Source organism: Enoplosus armatus, chromosome 12, assembly GCF_043641665.1.
Source record: "Enoplosus armatus isolate fEnoArm2 chromosome 12, fEnoArm2.hap1, whole genome shotgun sequence".
Classification (NCBI taxonomy): Eukaryota; Metazoa; Chordata; class Actinopteri; order Centrarchiformes; family Enoplosidae; genus Enoplosus; species Enoplosus armatus.
Window position 1 is genome coordinate 10211013 of NC_092191.1, and position 17214 is coordinate 10228226.

At 40.9% G+C, this 17214-nt stretch overlaps 1 protein-coding gene across 1 annotated transcript in view; it reads right to left on the reverse strand.

Annotated features, from left to right (window-relative positions):
* Positions 1–5179: 5179 nt before the first annotated feature.
* LOC139294580 (protocadherin-15-like) overlaps positions 5180–17214 on the reverse strand; it is a 134432-nt gene continuing 122397 nt past the window's right edge. The window contains exons 34-38 of the mRNA XM_070916497.1: positions 10156–10177; positions 9466–9504; positions 9247–9320; positions 7326–7440; positions 5180–7153 (exon numbers count right to left, since the gene is read on the reverse strand). Coding sequence (XP_070772598.1) covers positions 5180–7153; positions 7326–7440; positions 9247–9320; positions 9466–9504; positions 10156–10177 — 2224 coding nt within the window. The remainder of the gene's footprint in view (positions 7154–7325; positions 7441–9246; positions 9321–9465; positions 9505–10155; positions 10178–17214) is intronic.

Genomic DNA, 17214 nt, shown 5'->3' on the forward strand with positions numbered 1-17214 from the left:
TCATTCAACACCAGCAAGGGATCATTAGTCCACAGAATAAAACATATCGGACAACAGACACTTGCATATTTGAAACAAATCCCAATTCCTATTGAGCTCATGTTTCTATTTTACAATCACAATGAATATTTGATTACAAGGTGATTGAATATTGATGCATTTCTGTGAAGTTGCTCCCACTTCTTCCCATCAAATTGAATGTTAACACATCAGGAGCTATGTGGCTCTATCTGCTGCAGCGATACTACATCCTCAGCAAGCCAATGAATTTGTTCACTTGTTAGAGAAGAGTTAGGCGTATCTGAATGCATGCATGAGCTCGTTGCACTGATTAAACTAAGGGCCAGGAACAAGGCCTCAGTAGGCCAATTAGAATAAGTTAACTGTCAGAGGCTAGCATAAAGACAGAGCATGACCCTGTGCCGTTGTTTGGTGCATACATTGCACAACATTGCACTCCCTGGTGTATAAATAATCACCTTTCATAAAACCTTTAGAGATTTATGAATCTCTGTCAGGATTTACATGCACAGGTCTATTACAGATTTGCTGCTGCAGAAAAAGACTTATATAAACACAAACTGTGGCACCTGTTTTGGAGGACGTATAAATACATTTAAATGAACCCCGAGGTGATGATTATATGACACAGGTGTACAAAAATGCTGCTTGCCACTTCTGTGATCAGTTGATAAAACTAAATTTCTACATATCTGGTTTACTATGAAGCCCAGATCAATGTGACAATAACAATTTACAGACACAAAAACTGAGGGTTACCTATTTGTAAAAACTTTAAGACCTCAATAGTACACAGTATTCATGTTTGGAATAACTACAAATGCTTTGCTAACATGCTGACATTTATCAAGTGTTGTCAAATGCTTGTGAACAATGCTCTTTTTCTTGAATAAAAATATGCATTAAAAAAGTAAAGAGTAAAAGTAAAAGATTGAATCTTTATTTCTATAAACTTAATGTCTTCCCACATCTTTATCCAATTATGTAATCTGTCTTTTATTAGTTTCAGATGTATCATTTAATTTGATCTCATTTCACATTTAATGTACCTGTTCAAGTTTTTTTTGTAGATCACAGCAAGTTAGATCTTTGCATTAATGCATTGTTTTTTCCGCCTTGTCTCTTGTCTACACAAGCCTCTGTTATGACAGATAACATAATTGTTGTGACAGTGAACGGTAATGAAACTTCAGATCCGCTTAGACATTTTCTGTAGGTGTGCAACATTTCATCATCTTTAGACAGTTTTGTTTTAAATATATTAAATGCAAATGACAAGTAAATCCCATTTGAGGAGACATTGGATTGTGGGTTCTCTCAAGCCAAAAATTCATTGCCACAGGGATATGTCCATTTTTAATGCAGTAATTTAATCTACTAAGTGAAATGATGGGGGTGAAGAGTAAAAAAAGGCTGGGAATATAATCCTGTGACAGACATAAATGCTCAGTAAAAATGCTTCCATTATTCGTTGGGCCATCTTTAATCCAATTCATCAGGGGAGTATTCCAAAAAGAGGTTGGTGAAGTGTGTCCTTGTGTTTGAGAAGATGAGGGCACAGATGCATTTCATATCTAGTGCTAATTATTTTTCTTTCTAGTTCAGGATGCAGATTTCTTGGAATATGCTCTACATACAACACAACTTTTATAAGAAAATTGCCAAAAACAGCACATGATATTGAGCCCCATCTGCACTGAACAGGGATTATGAAGTGCTGTTCTCCTGTCAGCAGTGGTAATTCCTGTGAGTGTGCAGAGTGGAGCAGGTGGCTCTTGATAGACAGTGAACACTAGATCCTCGTCTGTACAGATCCCAAAAATTAATCCACACAAGGTGTCACACGTTTAACAGTTGAAAAAGACACAACTGACAATTAAAACTGGCTGATTCCTGCTTTTTTGCAGATCTTGCTTCCACATTTTTTTTCCCATCAGCATAGTGCAGAGGTTTGTTTTGATCCTTTAGGACACCGGGCTTGTTGTGGTAGGAACAAGGTTCCCTCCTGACCTATTTTCTGAGCAATTTTTCAAGCTACTTCACTCTGGCATTCAGCTCCTGCTCCTCTCTGAACTTCAGCCTCCAAAGAACTCTGTGAACTTGATTGGCATTCTCATGGTTTGATTGACTGCAGGACACTTTTTGTAAATGTCATTCTGGATGTGTTAGATGTGTCAATCTCTGATAAAACAAAAAACAAATGAAGAGAATGTGCTTGAGATTTCCATTGCCTTCTGCCTTTTTGGTTACAATCCCTGCCATCTTTAAAAACACGTTTGCTTTTTCTTTTTAGCAGTTTTTGTTGACAGGTGAGAAAGTGGGCTCAAGAAGACTGTCAGTTTGTCAGACTTCCCGGGATACTTCCTACTGCTTTTCAGAGATACAGTAGCTATCCATATCCCCATGTTTAGTGACATGTCATTGCTCTTCTTCAGAGTGAAAGCCCATTGCACAGAGAAGGCCTCATCTTGACAGACCTCTCTCTGCAGACATTGTATTTTTATGAGCTTACTGCTGAGTTCTCCTGCTGTGTGCTACCTTATATTCAACTTTCATCCACATTATGCAATTCAAGGACTCTATCTTTATAACCCCAAACATTCTTCACATTGTCATAGAGGCAATGATGTACTTTCAATAATATTTTCAATGGCTGAGGTTCCACTAACATTATCCATTTTGCTAAAGCATCTTGACATTGAGGAAAGGGTGAACTTGCAGAAATAGTCAAGGCCTGCAATCAGCGTCCAAAATTAACACCTGCCAAGCGCCAAATGCGGGTAGATTTTCCATTTGGCCAGTAAATCTTGGAAGGCTATCTGCCTCACTGGCAAGTAAATGTTTGCAGCGCGACTCTACCACGTTTTCGTGTCATTTCCCCTGTATGAGTTCCTGATGTGAAAGTTAATAAATTATCATGAAGAGAGTGAATCTGGGGTTGAAATTACCACATTCTGTAGTTACAAATGTCCATTTAAAAACATTACTATCTACTGTACTGTCATAGTTAAATGTTGAAATTCAGCAATGACAGTCATGTGGGTATTATGTCTTTAATGTCATATGTTAGATTCTCCATCTCTGTTAGATACAAAATAGACAAAAATAATTTTATATATTTTTCAGAAATTTTCAAAAACATTGTCAAGTGATCACAACATAAAATAATCAATGACAATCTTAATCATTTGCAAGTAAAATGCTATTAGCAAAATATGTATCTTTTACTTTATCATGGACTATATAATCACAATTTCTTCATATGTTCACCATGATTTCTCTGTAAATATCTTTAACATCATAGAGAAATGAATGACAATCTCTTTGTGATCTGTTTCAGGATAAAAAAAACCCCAAAAAACTGAGCCCGAAAAAAAGAACGTAAAACATGGAGTTCAACAAAAGAGGCCCATCTTCTGTGTTGAATAAAGGTTTAAAATTACAGTCAAGCACGGTTCACATAAAATTTCATATTTCTTTGAGGCACTCATTGCCTTGCAGCTCTATGTTCCCATCTGTAATAGCCCTGTCGGTGATAAACGCTTGGAACAACTACGTTTTAACATATTATGGTTAAATAAAATGTGACTATAAGTGGAATCACCTGTCGAGGACAGTGATCGGAGATTATCCAGTTGAGGCACACAATCATTTTTTTTATGAACATTTTCTAAACAAAAGCAACATGATAAAGATAGGAACATAGCAAAAAGGAAATTAATTTTCTGCATGGCCAGTCAGAGTTTTGTCATTGGTATGTGCAGGCTATTCCAGGGTCCCATCCATAACTCCTCCTCGTCTGATAACGTGTGGTCACTGTGGGACTCAAGTGTCTCCCTACTGTCCTTGTGGTTGTCAACAGAAGTCTCTTGCTCCTCGTTGACACACAGGCCACTGCTGTTTCTGTCAATCAAGGCCTTAGCAATATTGGTTTTGGACCCCAAACTTCTGAGATCTGTGATTGTGGATCCCAGGGAGCCACAGGAGGGCCGAGTGTTGAGGTTGACGTCCACGTTAGAGGGAACACATGTACCTGTTCCATTTTCTGTGTCGTTTCCTGTGCCCTCACTGCTAATAGTGGGAGGGGGTTCTTCATGAGTTACACCCAACTTGTCTAGTTTTTTAAAATGCTTACCGAGCCGGCACGGAGAGCCCACCTTCAAGTTGTTTGGGTGGGGTAGCCGCCTAGTTCGGATGATAGTACCATTTTGTGCGAGGTAGATGTTACCATTTATGTTGCTGTGGCTGTTGGGGAGTCGGTTCCGCTGGGTCTCTGTGGTGCTCTCCTCTCCTGTGGAGCTGGTCTCATTCTCCCGATCCACCACCAGCTTTACTCGCTTCTTTTTACCAGGCTGAGGAGGAGAGAAGGGGTCAAGGTCAATATTTTTTTTTTTTCAGAAGGTACAGTGAGAAAAAAATGCAAACACAAACACAGCAGATAGCTGGGTTGTACACCAGGCATCGAGATTCTCGCCATTATTTACTCCCTTGTCCCAGAAAAAATACTCAGATTTATGCTCATGTGCTATTTCAGGACTGAGGACTATCATGTAGTGAAACAAAGATGCCTTCCTAGAACCTCATTAATGCTACCAAACAAATACTGACATCAGACCATAAAATGTTATTACAGTAAAACAACTGTGCATTTTTAAGAAGAATTGTTGTTCTATTAAAGAATATTCATACTCTAACAAATGTGAAAGAATATCTTCAGAAAATAGAGCAAACCCAATGTTTGTGTTAGAACTGAATTTATGGCGAGAAATCTCGGTTTTCTATGGAAAAGAGAAATAGTGTATATTCCCAGAAAGTAATCATTTTAAAATCACAGGAAAGCATTCAGTCAAAACAGACAGTACTGCAACATGCAAAATCTCATAATGTTATCTCATAATGAGCATAAGGTTATACAAAAAGTAAAGGCATAAAAACACACTAGAAAACACCAAAGAGAAGAATAAGTCAAAGATATAAGAAAGAGAGAAAAACTCTGGTATTTTGTAACAGGAAACCACCATAGTTTTTCCTTGCTAAAGAGAAATGAGGAAAAAGTGGACATGTGAAACACTCTGTAGTGGAAAGCAATATTTCTTCACTCCCATGCAAGGGTAATTGATTTCATTCACTCTTACTTCACAGTGGACAATATATCTCTCTACAAGGCAGTTGAGTTTCCATCTGACTCTGAATCAGCATCTGATGTCGCTTCTGTTTCTCCAGAGTCCTTTGACGCACTGTTGGTCTCTGACCCAGAGCCACTGGCTGAAGACTTGTCAGAGGAGATGGCGTCCTCGTCCACCTCAGTGATAGGGGACAGTCCTCCATATGTTTCTACAGAGGTGTCACCGATGCTTCTGATCTCTGAGCTGTATGGGGGACCAGTGTAGGGGGCAGAAGGCCCAGGGTCTCCAGACGCCACACTGGACCTCCTGGACGATGCTTCATCACTCAGCTCGCTGGCTGACTCTTTGCTCTCATCAGCAGTCTCAGATTCTTCCTCATCCTCTTCTTCACTCTCCTCTGTGATTGTGTCCTCAGATCTGCGGCTCAGGATGGACTTTTGGGAATGCCGGCTGTCACTTGTGGACCGGGAACTAGCTGAACTCTCCTCACTGCCCAGGGAACTCTGGTCTGTCATCTGACTGCGGGATGCAGACCCTTCGCCAGACTCTGACCCAGACATTTTTCTCTGGCTGGACCCGCGAGACGAAGAGCCTTCACTTCCTGACCCTGACTCTGCCTCGCTGGCTGTCCCTGTCCCTGACTCGGCCTCACTGAGTTCTTCAGTTGATTTCTCTGAGGTTACTGCGCTTCCTGATGATCTAGTTCTCTGTGACGACCTTACACTTGACCCAGACAAAGATGCAGGACTGCTAGCACTCTTACTGCCACTCTCACTCTCACTTGCACTTGCACTTTCACTTCTTCTGGTACCACTCCCACTCCCACTCCCACTCCCACTCCCACTGCCACTTCCACTGTCACTTCCACTGCCACTTCCACTGCCACTGCCACTCACGCCTGAAGCGCTACTCCCCTTGCTGGCCTCAGTAGCTGATGATCTCATGGAAGAGCGGGCAGAAGACCCACTTTCTCTGGTGCTCCCTGATGCCTCTGCCTCCTCAGACTCTTCATCGGAGTCTCTCTCTGTTCCTGAACCCTTTTCTGTGCTTGTTTCCTTCTCTGTTGCTGTGCCTGTTCCTGATTCTGTTTCTTTCTCGGATTCTGACTCTTTCTCGGACTCAGACTCTTTCTCTGTTTCTGACTCTTTTTCTGTAGCTGACGACTTCTCTGACAATGACTCCTTCTCTGACTCTGATTCTCTTTCAGTCCCAGATTCTTTCTCACTCACAGATTCTTTCTCCGTTTCTTCTCCTTCAGATTTGGACTTGCTTTCTTCATCAGAATCCCCTGGCTCTTCATCAGGCTCTTCCTCCGAATCCACAGTGCTTTCGTTGGCATCATCCCGATCTAAATCTACTTTCAGATGATCTCTGTCAACACTGCTTTTCTCAGAGGATTCGTCATCAGAGCCTTTCTCCTTACTGCTTCCACTTGCTCCTGCTTCTGGCTCACTTTCTGTTACACTAATAGACACTTTAGACTTCTTGTCATCCTCACTGGTTACTTGTGAGGCCTCTTCGTCTCTCTCGCTGCCTGTGGCCGAGCCACGACTCACACTACTCTGTGACTTCCTCCGCAGCTGCAACTTTTTGCCTAAGTTGATTTTCTTCAAAACTTTGCCAAGCCGGCTGCGGGTATCAGACTTGCTGTCAATTGGTCCCATAAGTGCTGGTCCGTCAGTCAGACTCTCCTGGCTGTCAATACGACGGGCTGACATCAGTTTGGCATAATCCTTGTCCTTCGTCCCGGCACCAAACATCTTGAACATCTTGGCTCTCTTCCATGGAGATGGGCCAGAAGGACCAGCATCAGATGGCTGTTCTCCTCCTTTGCTAGCCGCCAGGAGTTTGCTGAGTTTCATGACAGACTTCAGTTTCTTGGCAGCCTTAGAAGGCTCCTCTGCTGGCTCAGCTTGTTCGATTTCATCCTCTGGCGGCATGTCCCTAAATGCAACCCTCTTGGGTGGACCTCTACCCCTCATGCTGCCGCGTCCCCTGCCTCGGCCCTAAGACAGTCATATTTAATTTAGCAACCTTTTGTGATAATTAAGATGTTGGATGTTACATAGGGTTGATACTGTTTCAATAATACATTGGACACACAACCTATTAAGGTAATAATTGACAATCTTGACATTATCACGTGCATATGAAATTCACATCTAGGAAAGATAATACCTCAGGGCCATGAGGACTGTAGTAATACCCGTCATCCTCCATTATCACCTCTCCATATTCATCATACATGGGAGTAATTAGCCTCCTCCGACTACCGTACTGAGGAAGGTCATACCTGAAAAATAGATTCAGATTAGAAATAGGTGTTTAGTGGACTACCTTGTCCATTTGCTTATAGTTTCAAACCAGACGGTATCAGCAACAATGAATTAATGATTATTAGTTTTAAACATCTAGATGAAATGTATTCATCTAGATGTTGTATGATATAAAGCTACAATGTATTCAAAATCATACCCTCTGTATCATGTTAGGCACCTGTTATCATTTAACATAGCGAGTACAGTACAATGTGTAAAATATATCCAGGAATTAATGACATTGCCAGAATCATAAAAGGCCTAACTTTCTTCTGTTTGTAATTCTTCTTAGTTTTATTTTCTTCTACTATTATATCAGGCTGGCCCCATACATTACTTTCTTTTTTTGTAGATTTGGCAATACATTTGATCAGGCAGCAATTGCTGTGGATATTTGCTGCTCTTCCCAGAATATAATGGAGAGAAAAAAAAGAGCTTTTCTGAAAATAATGGAGCACATATTTGCCAATGTTCATCAAAGGGGTCTAATAAATTACAAGTATGCAAAAACATGTTGAGATGGGAACCTGTGGAGTAACAAGTAATGCCTAAAAGCCCATTAAAACACTTAATTAACATCAGGTTGCATATCTCTTCTCCAATGTGCTGTTTTTTATTCCAGAGCATGTTTGGCTACACAGCTTTCATCAAGGGAGTGCTAAATCATCTATCCAACCACACTCCCTACTAAAGAGAGCAAAATCCACATTTGTATTTATTGCCAATTGTTACTAAAATGAAAGACAATGCAGAAGTAATTTAATCATGTCTCAATTGTTTTGATAATTCAATGTTGATGGCCAAATGTACAGATCATGACCTGAAGAAAATATTGAACATGTGAATTATTCTTCTTACTTTGAAATACTGAATTAGAGAGGAACCTAAAGGAATGAGGCTGATGGCAATTTGTGTCATCGCCACCTTCTGAACATGTGAGGGCGGCTTTGAGGTCTGGTGATTGCTGGATTAAAAGCTTGACCGCTGCTAGTGTGCCCCTCAAAGCAAATAAAAACAGATCAAAGGCATCTGGTCATTGTGATGGTACACTCATAGGACGCAGAGGCTTCTACAATGAACTTGACATACCATTAAAACATAAATGCAGCTGTGATTCAGCCAGTGTGATTCAGACACAGTGAGCAACAGTTGAGGTAATTAGAATTAGTAAAGATGACAGGTAGGTTGGCAAGTAACTGCAGAGGCAATTACAACACTTAATTTCAATATGGACAGTTTTTAATATTTGTCAGATTTCCATTCAGAGATTTAAGCCAGCAAAAGCTTCTCCCTGGTTTGATAAACTTGCAGAGTAATTCCCCAGAGTGGTGCAAGTCACCTGCCGTAGACGGGGAGCATTTAATGAATAACAATTTCTCAGCAGCTGTTACAGCTTTTAGTTCCATGTTTTTCCTCTTTAGACCATATGGGCAATGTAACAGGCAAGCCAAAACACCCTCTATCCATTAAACCATGGGAAAACACTTTCACACTCTCAGGTGCCCGACTCAAAGCAGCATAATTGATCTAATTTGATGGGAGGGTAAACGCTTTGATGGTATGTACTACTGAAGGGGCAGTGGAAGTTATGCTCATTGTTTTATTCTGAACTTTTAAATGCTCTCCTCCCCCCAAAGACCCAAGCACTGGAAGTTGGAAGGCAAGGTCACGATAAATAAAACGATGTAATTTTAAAACTTTAAATGAACCAATGGAGATCCGTTCCATGAATTAGAGTAAGACTGATGAGAGATGAGATGATCAGTTGGCTGCATGCTCACCCTTGGTCATAATTATAGTAGTCCTGTGTGTAGTAGTCCTGGCCTGGGTCGATACCTGACTCCATGGAGAGTTCCTGCATTTCAGAGAGGCAGAGAGAGAAATTACTCAGCATTTCTCGAAGAAAGACAGAAGAAGAGCAGCAGCAGCATACAGGGTGAGTATACAGCAGAATGACTACAATCCCTGTGAACTGTGAAGAAAAGCAGGAGAGTTTCTACCTCAGGTCTCAGAAGAGATGGCCTCAGCAGTTGCTGTTGCTGCCAAAGATTAGTGCAGAAGAAGGATAAGGTAATGGAAGGAAGGGATGGTCAGGAGAGCATAAGGACGAACATAAGGAAGAGTTCTACACATTTCAGATTTAAAGACAGAAAACGCAGACATGTCTGAAGTTTATTGCTAAATCTATGCTATACACCATGGAGTAGCAGGGAGAAAACTGATAGAATAATGATGGAAACAAAGCAAGGAAAAAGAGGGAAGACGTTAACCAAGCAATGGAGAAGTAAGAAATTGCAACAAAAAAATAAAACACATGTCATATGCTGACAGTTCAGATTATTTGAAGGTGACAAAAAATTGTCTAATGTCAAACACTGTCAAACAGAGCCACTTTGTTTGGTTCCTGATTATGTTTTCTTCCAACAGAGGAGAAAAACTCATCCAAATGCTTATCTACTATTTGACAGGAACATTGGAGAATATAACAGACTTTTGAATCAAACCTAAACTGTAATGTCAGTGTCAGAGGTCCTATCACAGGGATCTCATCTTAATCTCATTCAGTGTTTTCTATCAAGTGAGTTGTAGATAAGAATAATAGGATATAAGCTGCCTCAAGCTGCCTTGAGAGTGACAAAATGTCTCGGCACAACAGTAAGATAAAAACAAATCACAACAGGAATGCTTACCTGTCTGCCGTACCCTTGCCTGCTGTATGCCGCAGAAAGGAGGAAATAAGACAAATAATGAATATGGATTGACAGAAACATTTCAAGTGCTTTGAGATAAATGAAATGTTAAGTCTACAGGACCAGCGTGTGTACATTCTGCTGACCAGTGAGGAAATTGCAGCTTTACTTACTGTGCATTTTCATGTGTTCAATTATAGAGTTGCAGATATTGTTCTAAAAAGGGTGCCTAAGGCCACAATGTTATCATGCTGGTGTGGGCTGTTTTCCCCCCACCGTTATCTCATCCAAACAGGGAGAAAAAATAGATACAATAAAATGCAAATATCAAAGAGGCTGGAAAGATTGGAATTTGAAAAAAGTCAGTGTTTATACAGACATATCTAGAGCATCTCCTTGCAGATATGAAAAGGACATTGTGATTCAGGGAGGAATTACTGACTCAAAGAAAGTTAATAAAATTGTCTTTGGTTATCACGTCATAATGTGCCATTTTCTTTCAACAGGCAGCAATGTTTTTCAGCTAAATTGAAGTAAGTGAATCTTAGGAATTTCACTCTAACAAACACATAAAAAACCAACTCAGAGCTGCTCCTGAGGACAACAGTGCATCTGCAGTGCATTCTGTACAAGTCAGTGAGAAAGGGCGAGTAATGGAGCAGCCCGGCTGAAACCTCCAGGTTCACAAGCGTACAACTGTAACCTGTCTGGGCCCATAAATAATGACGACTTTCACACTCAGATATATGGCCAAGCAATGATGTGAGCTTCCTCTGGAGAGCTGTAATCTGTTATTATGGGCAGGGACCAGGGGACAGGGCAGAGCCATATGGCCACACCTCCCAGGCAGTGGATGATGGGACTGGGATCTGATGGATGGCCTGTTGGCTTGGCTGCTGGCTACTGCTGTTTCATGCAACATCAAGAAAAATGGCCCAGTGGACAGTAGCCATAGGAAATCTGCACATGAGGGGACTTGGGGGAAGATGGGTGATAATGTAATGTTGTAGAAAAAGACGTGAGATCAGAATTACAGCAAGAGTTGAATACTGAAGAGCCCAGCGTATTATATCTATAACAGTAAGGTGATCTTGGCTTCACAAATAGCTAGCTTTACATTTTTTTCGTTGCATATTTCTGTATAGAAAATAATAACAACAGGTCTTATTATTCTGCTGCTACACATACAAAGTTACCCAACCCATTGTAGCTGAAATCAGTTAACAGTTCAGCATTTTTTGTAAAATATGCTTATTCTTGCCAAGAATTAGATGAGGAGATTGATACCACTCTGATGCGTGTGTTCTGTAAATATAGTCTACAGTCAGCAGCCGATTAGTTTAGCTTAGCATAAAGGATTGAAACTGGGGTAATCTGCTAGCCTCATATTTACCAAAGACACAAGATAGTGGTATTGATATCATCAATAGGACCTCTCTGATCAGCATTTTGTGTGTACATGGATATTAATCATAGCTTAATTTTTTTTACCATATGGTCTTCGGTTTGTATTTTCTTGAACTTACTATGCTGATATCTGGTTAGTTGAGTCAGCATCACCTGTTTATTGCTACTCAAAGCATAGTTTTATTGTTAAATTTACTAACCCTCGTGCTATAGAAAAAAGAAAATTATTTTAATTATTAAAATTGGTATAACATTTGAGTTCTGTTTTCCTTACCACTACTTCTATTCCACTACATATCAGAGGAAATATTGTACTTGTTACTCCACATTTATCCGACAGCTTTAGTTACTAGTTCCTTTACAAATGAAGAGTTTTGCACACAAAACAATGTACAAGTACAGCTGAAAGAATTACTAGGTTAATCAATTGACCGAAAATTAATTGGCAACTATTTTGATAATCATTTAAGTCATTTTACAGGCAAAAATGTAAAAACATTTCATGATTCCAGCTTCTCAAATGTGACGACATGCGGCTTGTGTCACCAAAGGTGTCACTTTGGGCAATTGTGACGGCATTTCTCACAATTCAGAATTTTTACAAACCAAACAATCAATCAATTAATGGAGAAAATAATCAGCACATTAATTTATCATGAAAATAGTCATTACAGACCTATACAAAATAGTTCAAAATTCAACCAACTAAAACAGTAAAATCCTGCTTTTACATTAATGCATGAGTAATAATACTCCAATGATATAATATAGAATAGTCACAGGGGACATTTTTATGCATTGAGTAATTTTACTTTTCAAACTTTAAGTACATTTTCCTGATTATACTCACATACTCTTACTTAAGTAACATTTTCAAAGCTTTTACTTGTAACAGAATATTTTTACAGCACGGTATTTGTATTTGTACAGGCTCTGAATACTCCACCACTGGTCGGGACACAAAAGAGTTTGATAAAACTAGATGTAAAAATGGAATATAAACAATACCATCCATTAAGGCTTACATGGGTTGAAAAAAACAGCATGTGAGCTGCTAGCCTTTTTACAAAAGAGATTACCCCATGTAGTGAACATGGAATACAGAATTAGCAGGCCTTCGATCTGCCCATCTGGGGAACGAGTGATGAATCAAACATTACATTGCTCTGGAAGGGAGGTATGCTAAGACCATTTTGCCTTAGGGCATGGAAGGTGAAACAAACACATGAAGGGTATGTGGGAGAAAGACAGAGAGGAGTGGAAGTGAAAAACCTGAGCGCAGAAAAAAAAGGAAGAGAGAGGGGACGGAGGCCGCATTGCAATGAGTGTAAAGAAGGTAATAGAATCTCCTGAGAACCACGAGGAAAGATTAACAAGAAGAGGCCAAGGATTGGAAAGTATTCCAGCTAACTAACTACAGGGAGAGAGGGAGTGGGAGAGAGAAACAGACAAATGGGACATGCAGAAGGTCAGACGGATGGAAAGGGAAAGGAGATGGTAACTGTAGTTGACAGTCCCACAGGCAGCGGCCCTGGTTAACGATTGATTGGTTCTCTAATTAGCCTTTTCCAGTGTGCAGCCGAACATCACAGTGACTACTTTATTATGCTGGGAGGATCTCTGCAGACATGTGAATAGACAGATCCCCCAGAGGTCTGCTCTCTTCATTCAACATGAGCCTTCTGGGGAACCCAGTCGATGTATTTTTATAGCTGACGCTTCAACTAACATAAGAAGATGTTTTCACTTAGAAGTGCCAGGCCCTGTATCTGCATTCAACTGTATTGTGTTTAAATAATAGGATTTCCTCTAGCCTGCCTTAGTATAATGTCCAATACGTTTAATTTCATGAAATGTTTTCAATTTTTTTTGTGTATATTGTCCACTGTTTCCTTGCTCTGGGGCTGGGTATGACAATTATTTCTCTTTTCACTGTATCATCTACATCTCACATTCATTCACAACTGTATATAGTTCCTGTCAAATACAAATGAAAATAATGTAATATTTTACGTGAGCTTAAGTCACCGCAACAACTTTCTGAACATGTTTCATCATCAAAGATGTGATCATCCTTCCTGAATACTCTGAAGCTTATTTCACCTTTTGGGGAAATCCTTAACAATTTTCCCTCATTTGAAAAAAACCCTCAAACATTATAATTTTTTCTCTTTTTCCTAATTTGGATTCTGCATGAAGCAACAGCATCCCGAATTGTCATGCCCTTATCTTTGTGAAGAAGTTAAAGACCAAAATTCAAAATCAGCATTATGCAGCCAGCAAATGGTTGAGGAAACAGACCCCAGGGTTGAGGGATTTATACATTGTGGTATAATTGAATGGCTTTGGTTGTGAAATGTTAATGTTAACATTATGAACTGAAATAACACACTTGGTAACATGAACAGACTAATCTGTTAACTCTGGGGTATATTTAACACTGTCATAGATCTCATAGCAGTTCAGATAATTAAAAGATACCAATGAACTGAGCCGAACTGACTCTGTATATGCAAGCCTCTTTTATGTTCTAACGCAAGCCTGTAAGCATATTGTACAGTCAATGTGGCAGAGCTGAGTACATTTCTTGGAAGGTGACACTAAAATTTGATTTCCACACAAAGTATTAAGTAAAAAAGCACTGTGTCTCTGGAAAACCCACACAGTCAAAATTCTTTGACTAAAGCTAAGGCTTATATAAAACACTACCAGTTGTGCAAAAAAATAAAAAAAGTTTTTAGAAACAACAGAAAAACAGGCATGGAGATGTATAAAGGGAGATAATGAGAGTATGGAGACAAAGAGGACAAGTCAGAACATTGTGGACTGAGAGGAAAAGTCACTGAGCTCAGAAGTGTTTGTGCTGTTCGAATTCAATTGGCTTGTCTGCTGAACCTCTGCTGACATGTTCAGTTGACTCGTTTCATTTTCAGCACAGTTCACACTTGTTGAGTTGTTTTGGACTGCAGAGCTGGAGTTGGTTGGATTTGGCGTGCTCTGCTCTTCACAGGGATCAGAGCTTTGCAGTTTGTTAGCACCGTCTGATTCCTCAGTCACTTGTGGTTTCTTGTTAAACTTGGGCACCTTGCAGTTTTTGTCTACTTGGCTGTACAGGTTGGCAACAGACCTCTCTATGTCGGCTAGATTCTGGATGTTTTTAAGGATCCCTTTGAGCTCCTTCTTCCTCCCGAGGTCAGTTTGTGATGGGTCAGGAGGAGGGGGTTGTTTCCGTTCTGAAACAGGGCGAAGCGAGGACACAGGCGGCAAAGAGGTTGGAACGAACTGGACGACTGGGCGCGGCTGATTGCTAGCAGGTGAGGGAGGGGGAGGAAGAGGCGGTGGAGGTGGGGGAGCAATCTGCTTATTTACAAGAGGAGGAGAGGACTGAGGGGTATATTGTGGTTTATGAAGGTAGGGGGGTGAAGGTGGAGAAGAAGGTGGACTAGAGGGAGGAGATGTGGGTGGGGAAGGTGGATGTGGCCGCTGTGGAGGAGGAGGAGGTGGATTTTCTGGTGGGTCTGGTATGATCTCCACCATGATCTGACAAGGCTGAACTGACGTGTAGCTGGAGATGCTGGAGCTTAACTTCCTGAGAACGGGTGGAGTTGGTCTCTGGCTAGCCAGGGGCCATGATTCATCTCCCTGAGTAATGATCATGCTGGGGGGCAAATCCCTGCCCACAGATGTGGTGCTGTAGGGGTAATTCATGATGGAGAGCAGGGTTTCTGAGGTCAGCTCCAGCATGTCATCGCTGTCTCTATCCCTGACAAGGATGGAAGATAGGGAGCCTTGGGAGTCTCTGTTTTGCTTGAGGGTTCGTTCCTGGAGGGCCTGTTGCTCAAACTGCCTGGCCTGCTCACGGACCGACAACTTAGTCTCTGTGCTGCCACTCAGGCGAAGCGTGTCAGAACTATCTGGCCTTCCCGTGCCTCTCATGGCTGCTTGGAGTATCTGCAGTTCCCAATCATGCGGGTCCATAAGAACTTGTCTCCTTGGCACCTCGTAACCGTGCAGCTCTCCATGAATGCGAGCAGGCGTTGACCAGACGCACCCTGACCCTGCTGAGAGGGAAGGAGAGAAAGAGAACCGCTTTTCAGACGGACTCTCCCCTCGTGGAAAGACATCAGGACTGCAGAGGGGACTGTTGTCATCGTAGACAGGGTTGTGAGTGGTGAGTGGGTTGCAGTCAGAGAGGAAGGTCACGTTGCTCTCGGACTTGGGCAAGTTGACATGCAATGCTCCGTTGCCGCGGGCTGCAATGGCGCGACAGGCAAAGGTGCTAAGAATCCTCTGGTGGTCGGCCTCCTCAATGACAGACTTTTTAGCCCTGCCCCAGTAAAAGGTGGATGTGAAGAAGAAAAAAGACTTGAAACAGGTGAAGATTGATGGTTGAAGAGCGAGCGAAGCAAAGAAAAAAGGACTAGGCAAAAGCAACAGCGCTATCATTTGTTCCTGCATCTTAACTGATTATGACTAAGTATTGTGACTGATTTGTATGAGTAAATTCAACAAAACAATTTTTTTTTATTTCAATAACTTAATATATGGTTCAGTCTTCAACTGTGCTTTGAATGTCTGCATAGCATGAACCAACAGTTGGTATTTTGAGGCAAATAAAATGAAAAAGATGACTTTTTAAAAACGTTCTAAGCTTACACTAAAGAAGCTAAGAATTAAAATGTGATGCGATTAAATATTGAAATAGTAAAATTGATGATGTCTGCAGATATGCTGGGCTTTGGTCCAAAGATACAATATAATACAAATAACCAACATCATCCCATATTTGGATGCATTAGTGCAATCAGTCACTGGTAAGGACAGGATACAAAAGGAGTCGATAGTCTAATGGGAAGGCAAAGAGGAGATGGCTATAGTGATGTTTACTAAAGTGTAGTACCTCTAAACAAAGGGAGCTTCACTTTTCCTGACTACGTGGAAGTAAAAGGGTTTCACTAACTACACTACAACACTTTCCAAGTACTTTCTAACTGCTACCACTTCACCAAGGTCAGTTAACAAAAAAGGCTTTGCCAATTAAAAATCTATTTATGTACAAGGTTAAAATCCTACCATTTTAATAAAGGTTAAGTACATACCAGAGTTATACCTATATATAGTATGTGCATACGCTCAGCAGACGCTAACGAGGATGCTGCTCTTGTGCTATATTTACAAATAATACTGATCATATGCATAGACCTCATACGTCATATGTTTGGGGATTACTTACTGCAGTCTGAATCCAGAGAGACAGGGGAATAGAAATGATGGAGAAGATAGAAACAGACAGATGGTAAGACGACTAAAGCAGAAACGTCAGCGGTGTGGACTTCGAGTAAGCTCGAAGGTATGCCAATATTTTGCTTTTTGAGGGTAAATACTGTGCTGATTTATTTGCTGCGTGCATGCAGGACTGCTGGCACAAACACAAAGACACCCCCCCCCCACATACACACACACACAAAATACATTTCTGCAAAAAAAACTTTGTGTTTCACACATGGAGTTTAAAAGTGTTTTAATGGGGTTGTTTATAGGGCCAACTCCTCTTGTTCCGAGTGCAGGTTGGAAAATAACCCCCAAATAAACGACGCTCGGCTACAATACAATCCCCCTGAGAGCTTTTCTCCTGCTACAGAATAAAAAGCT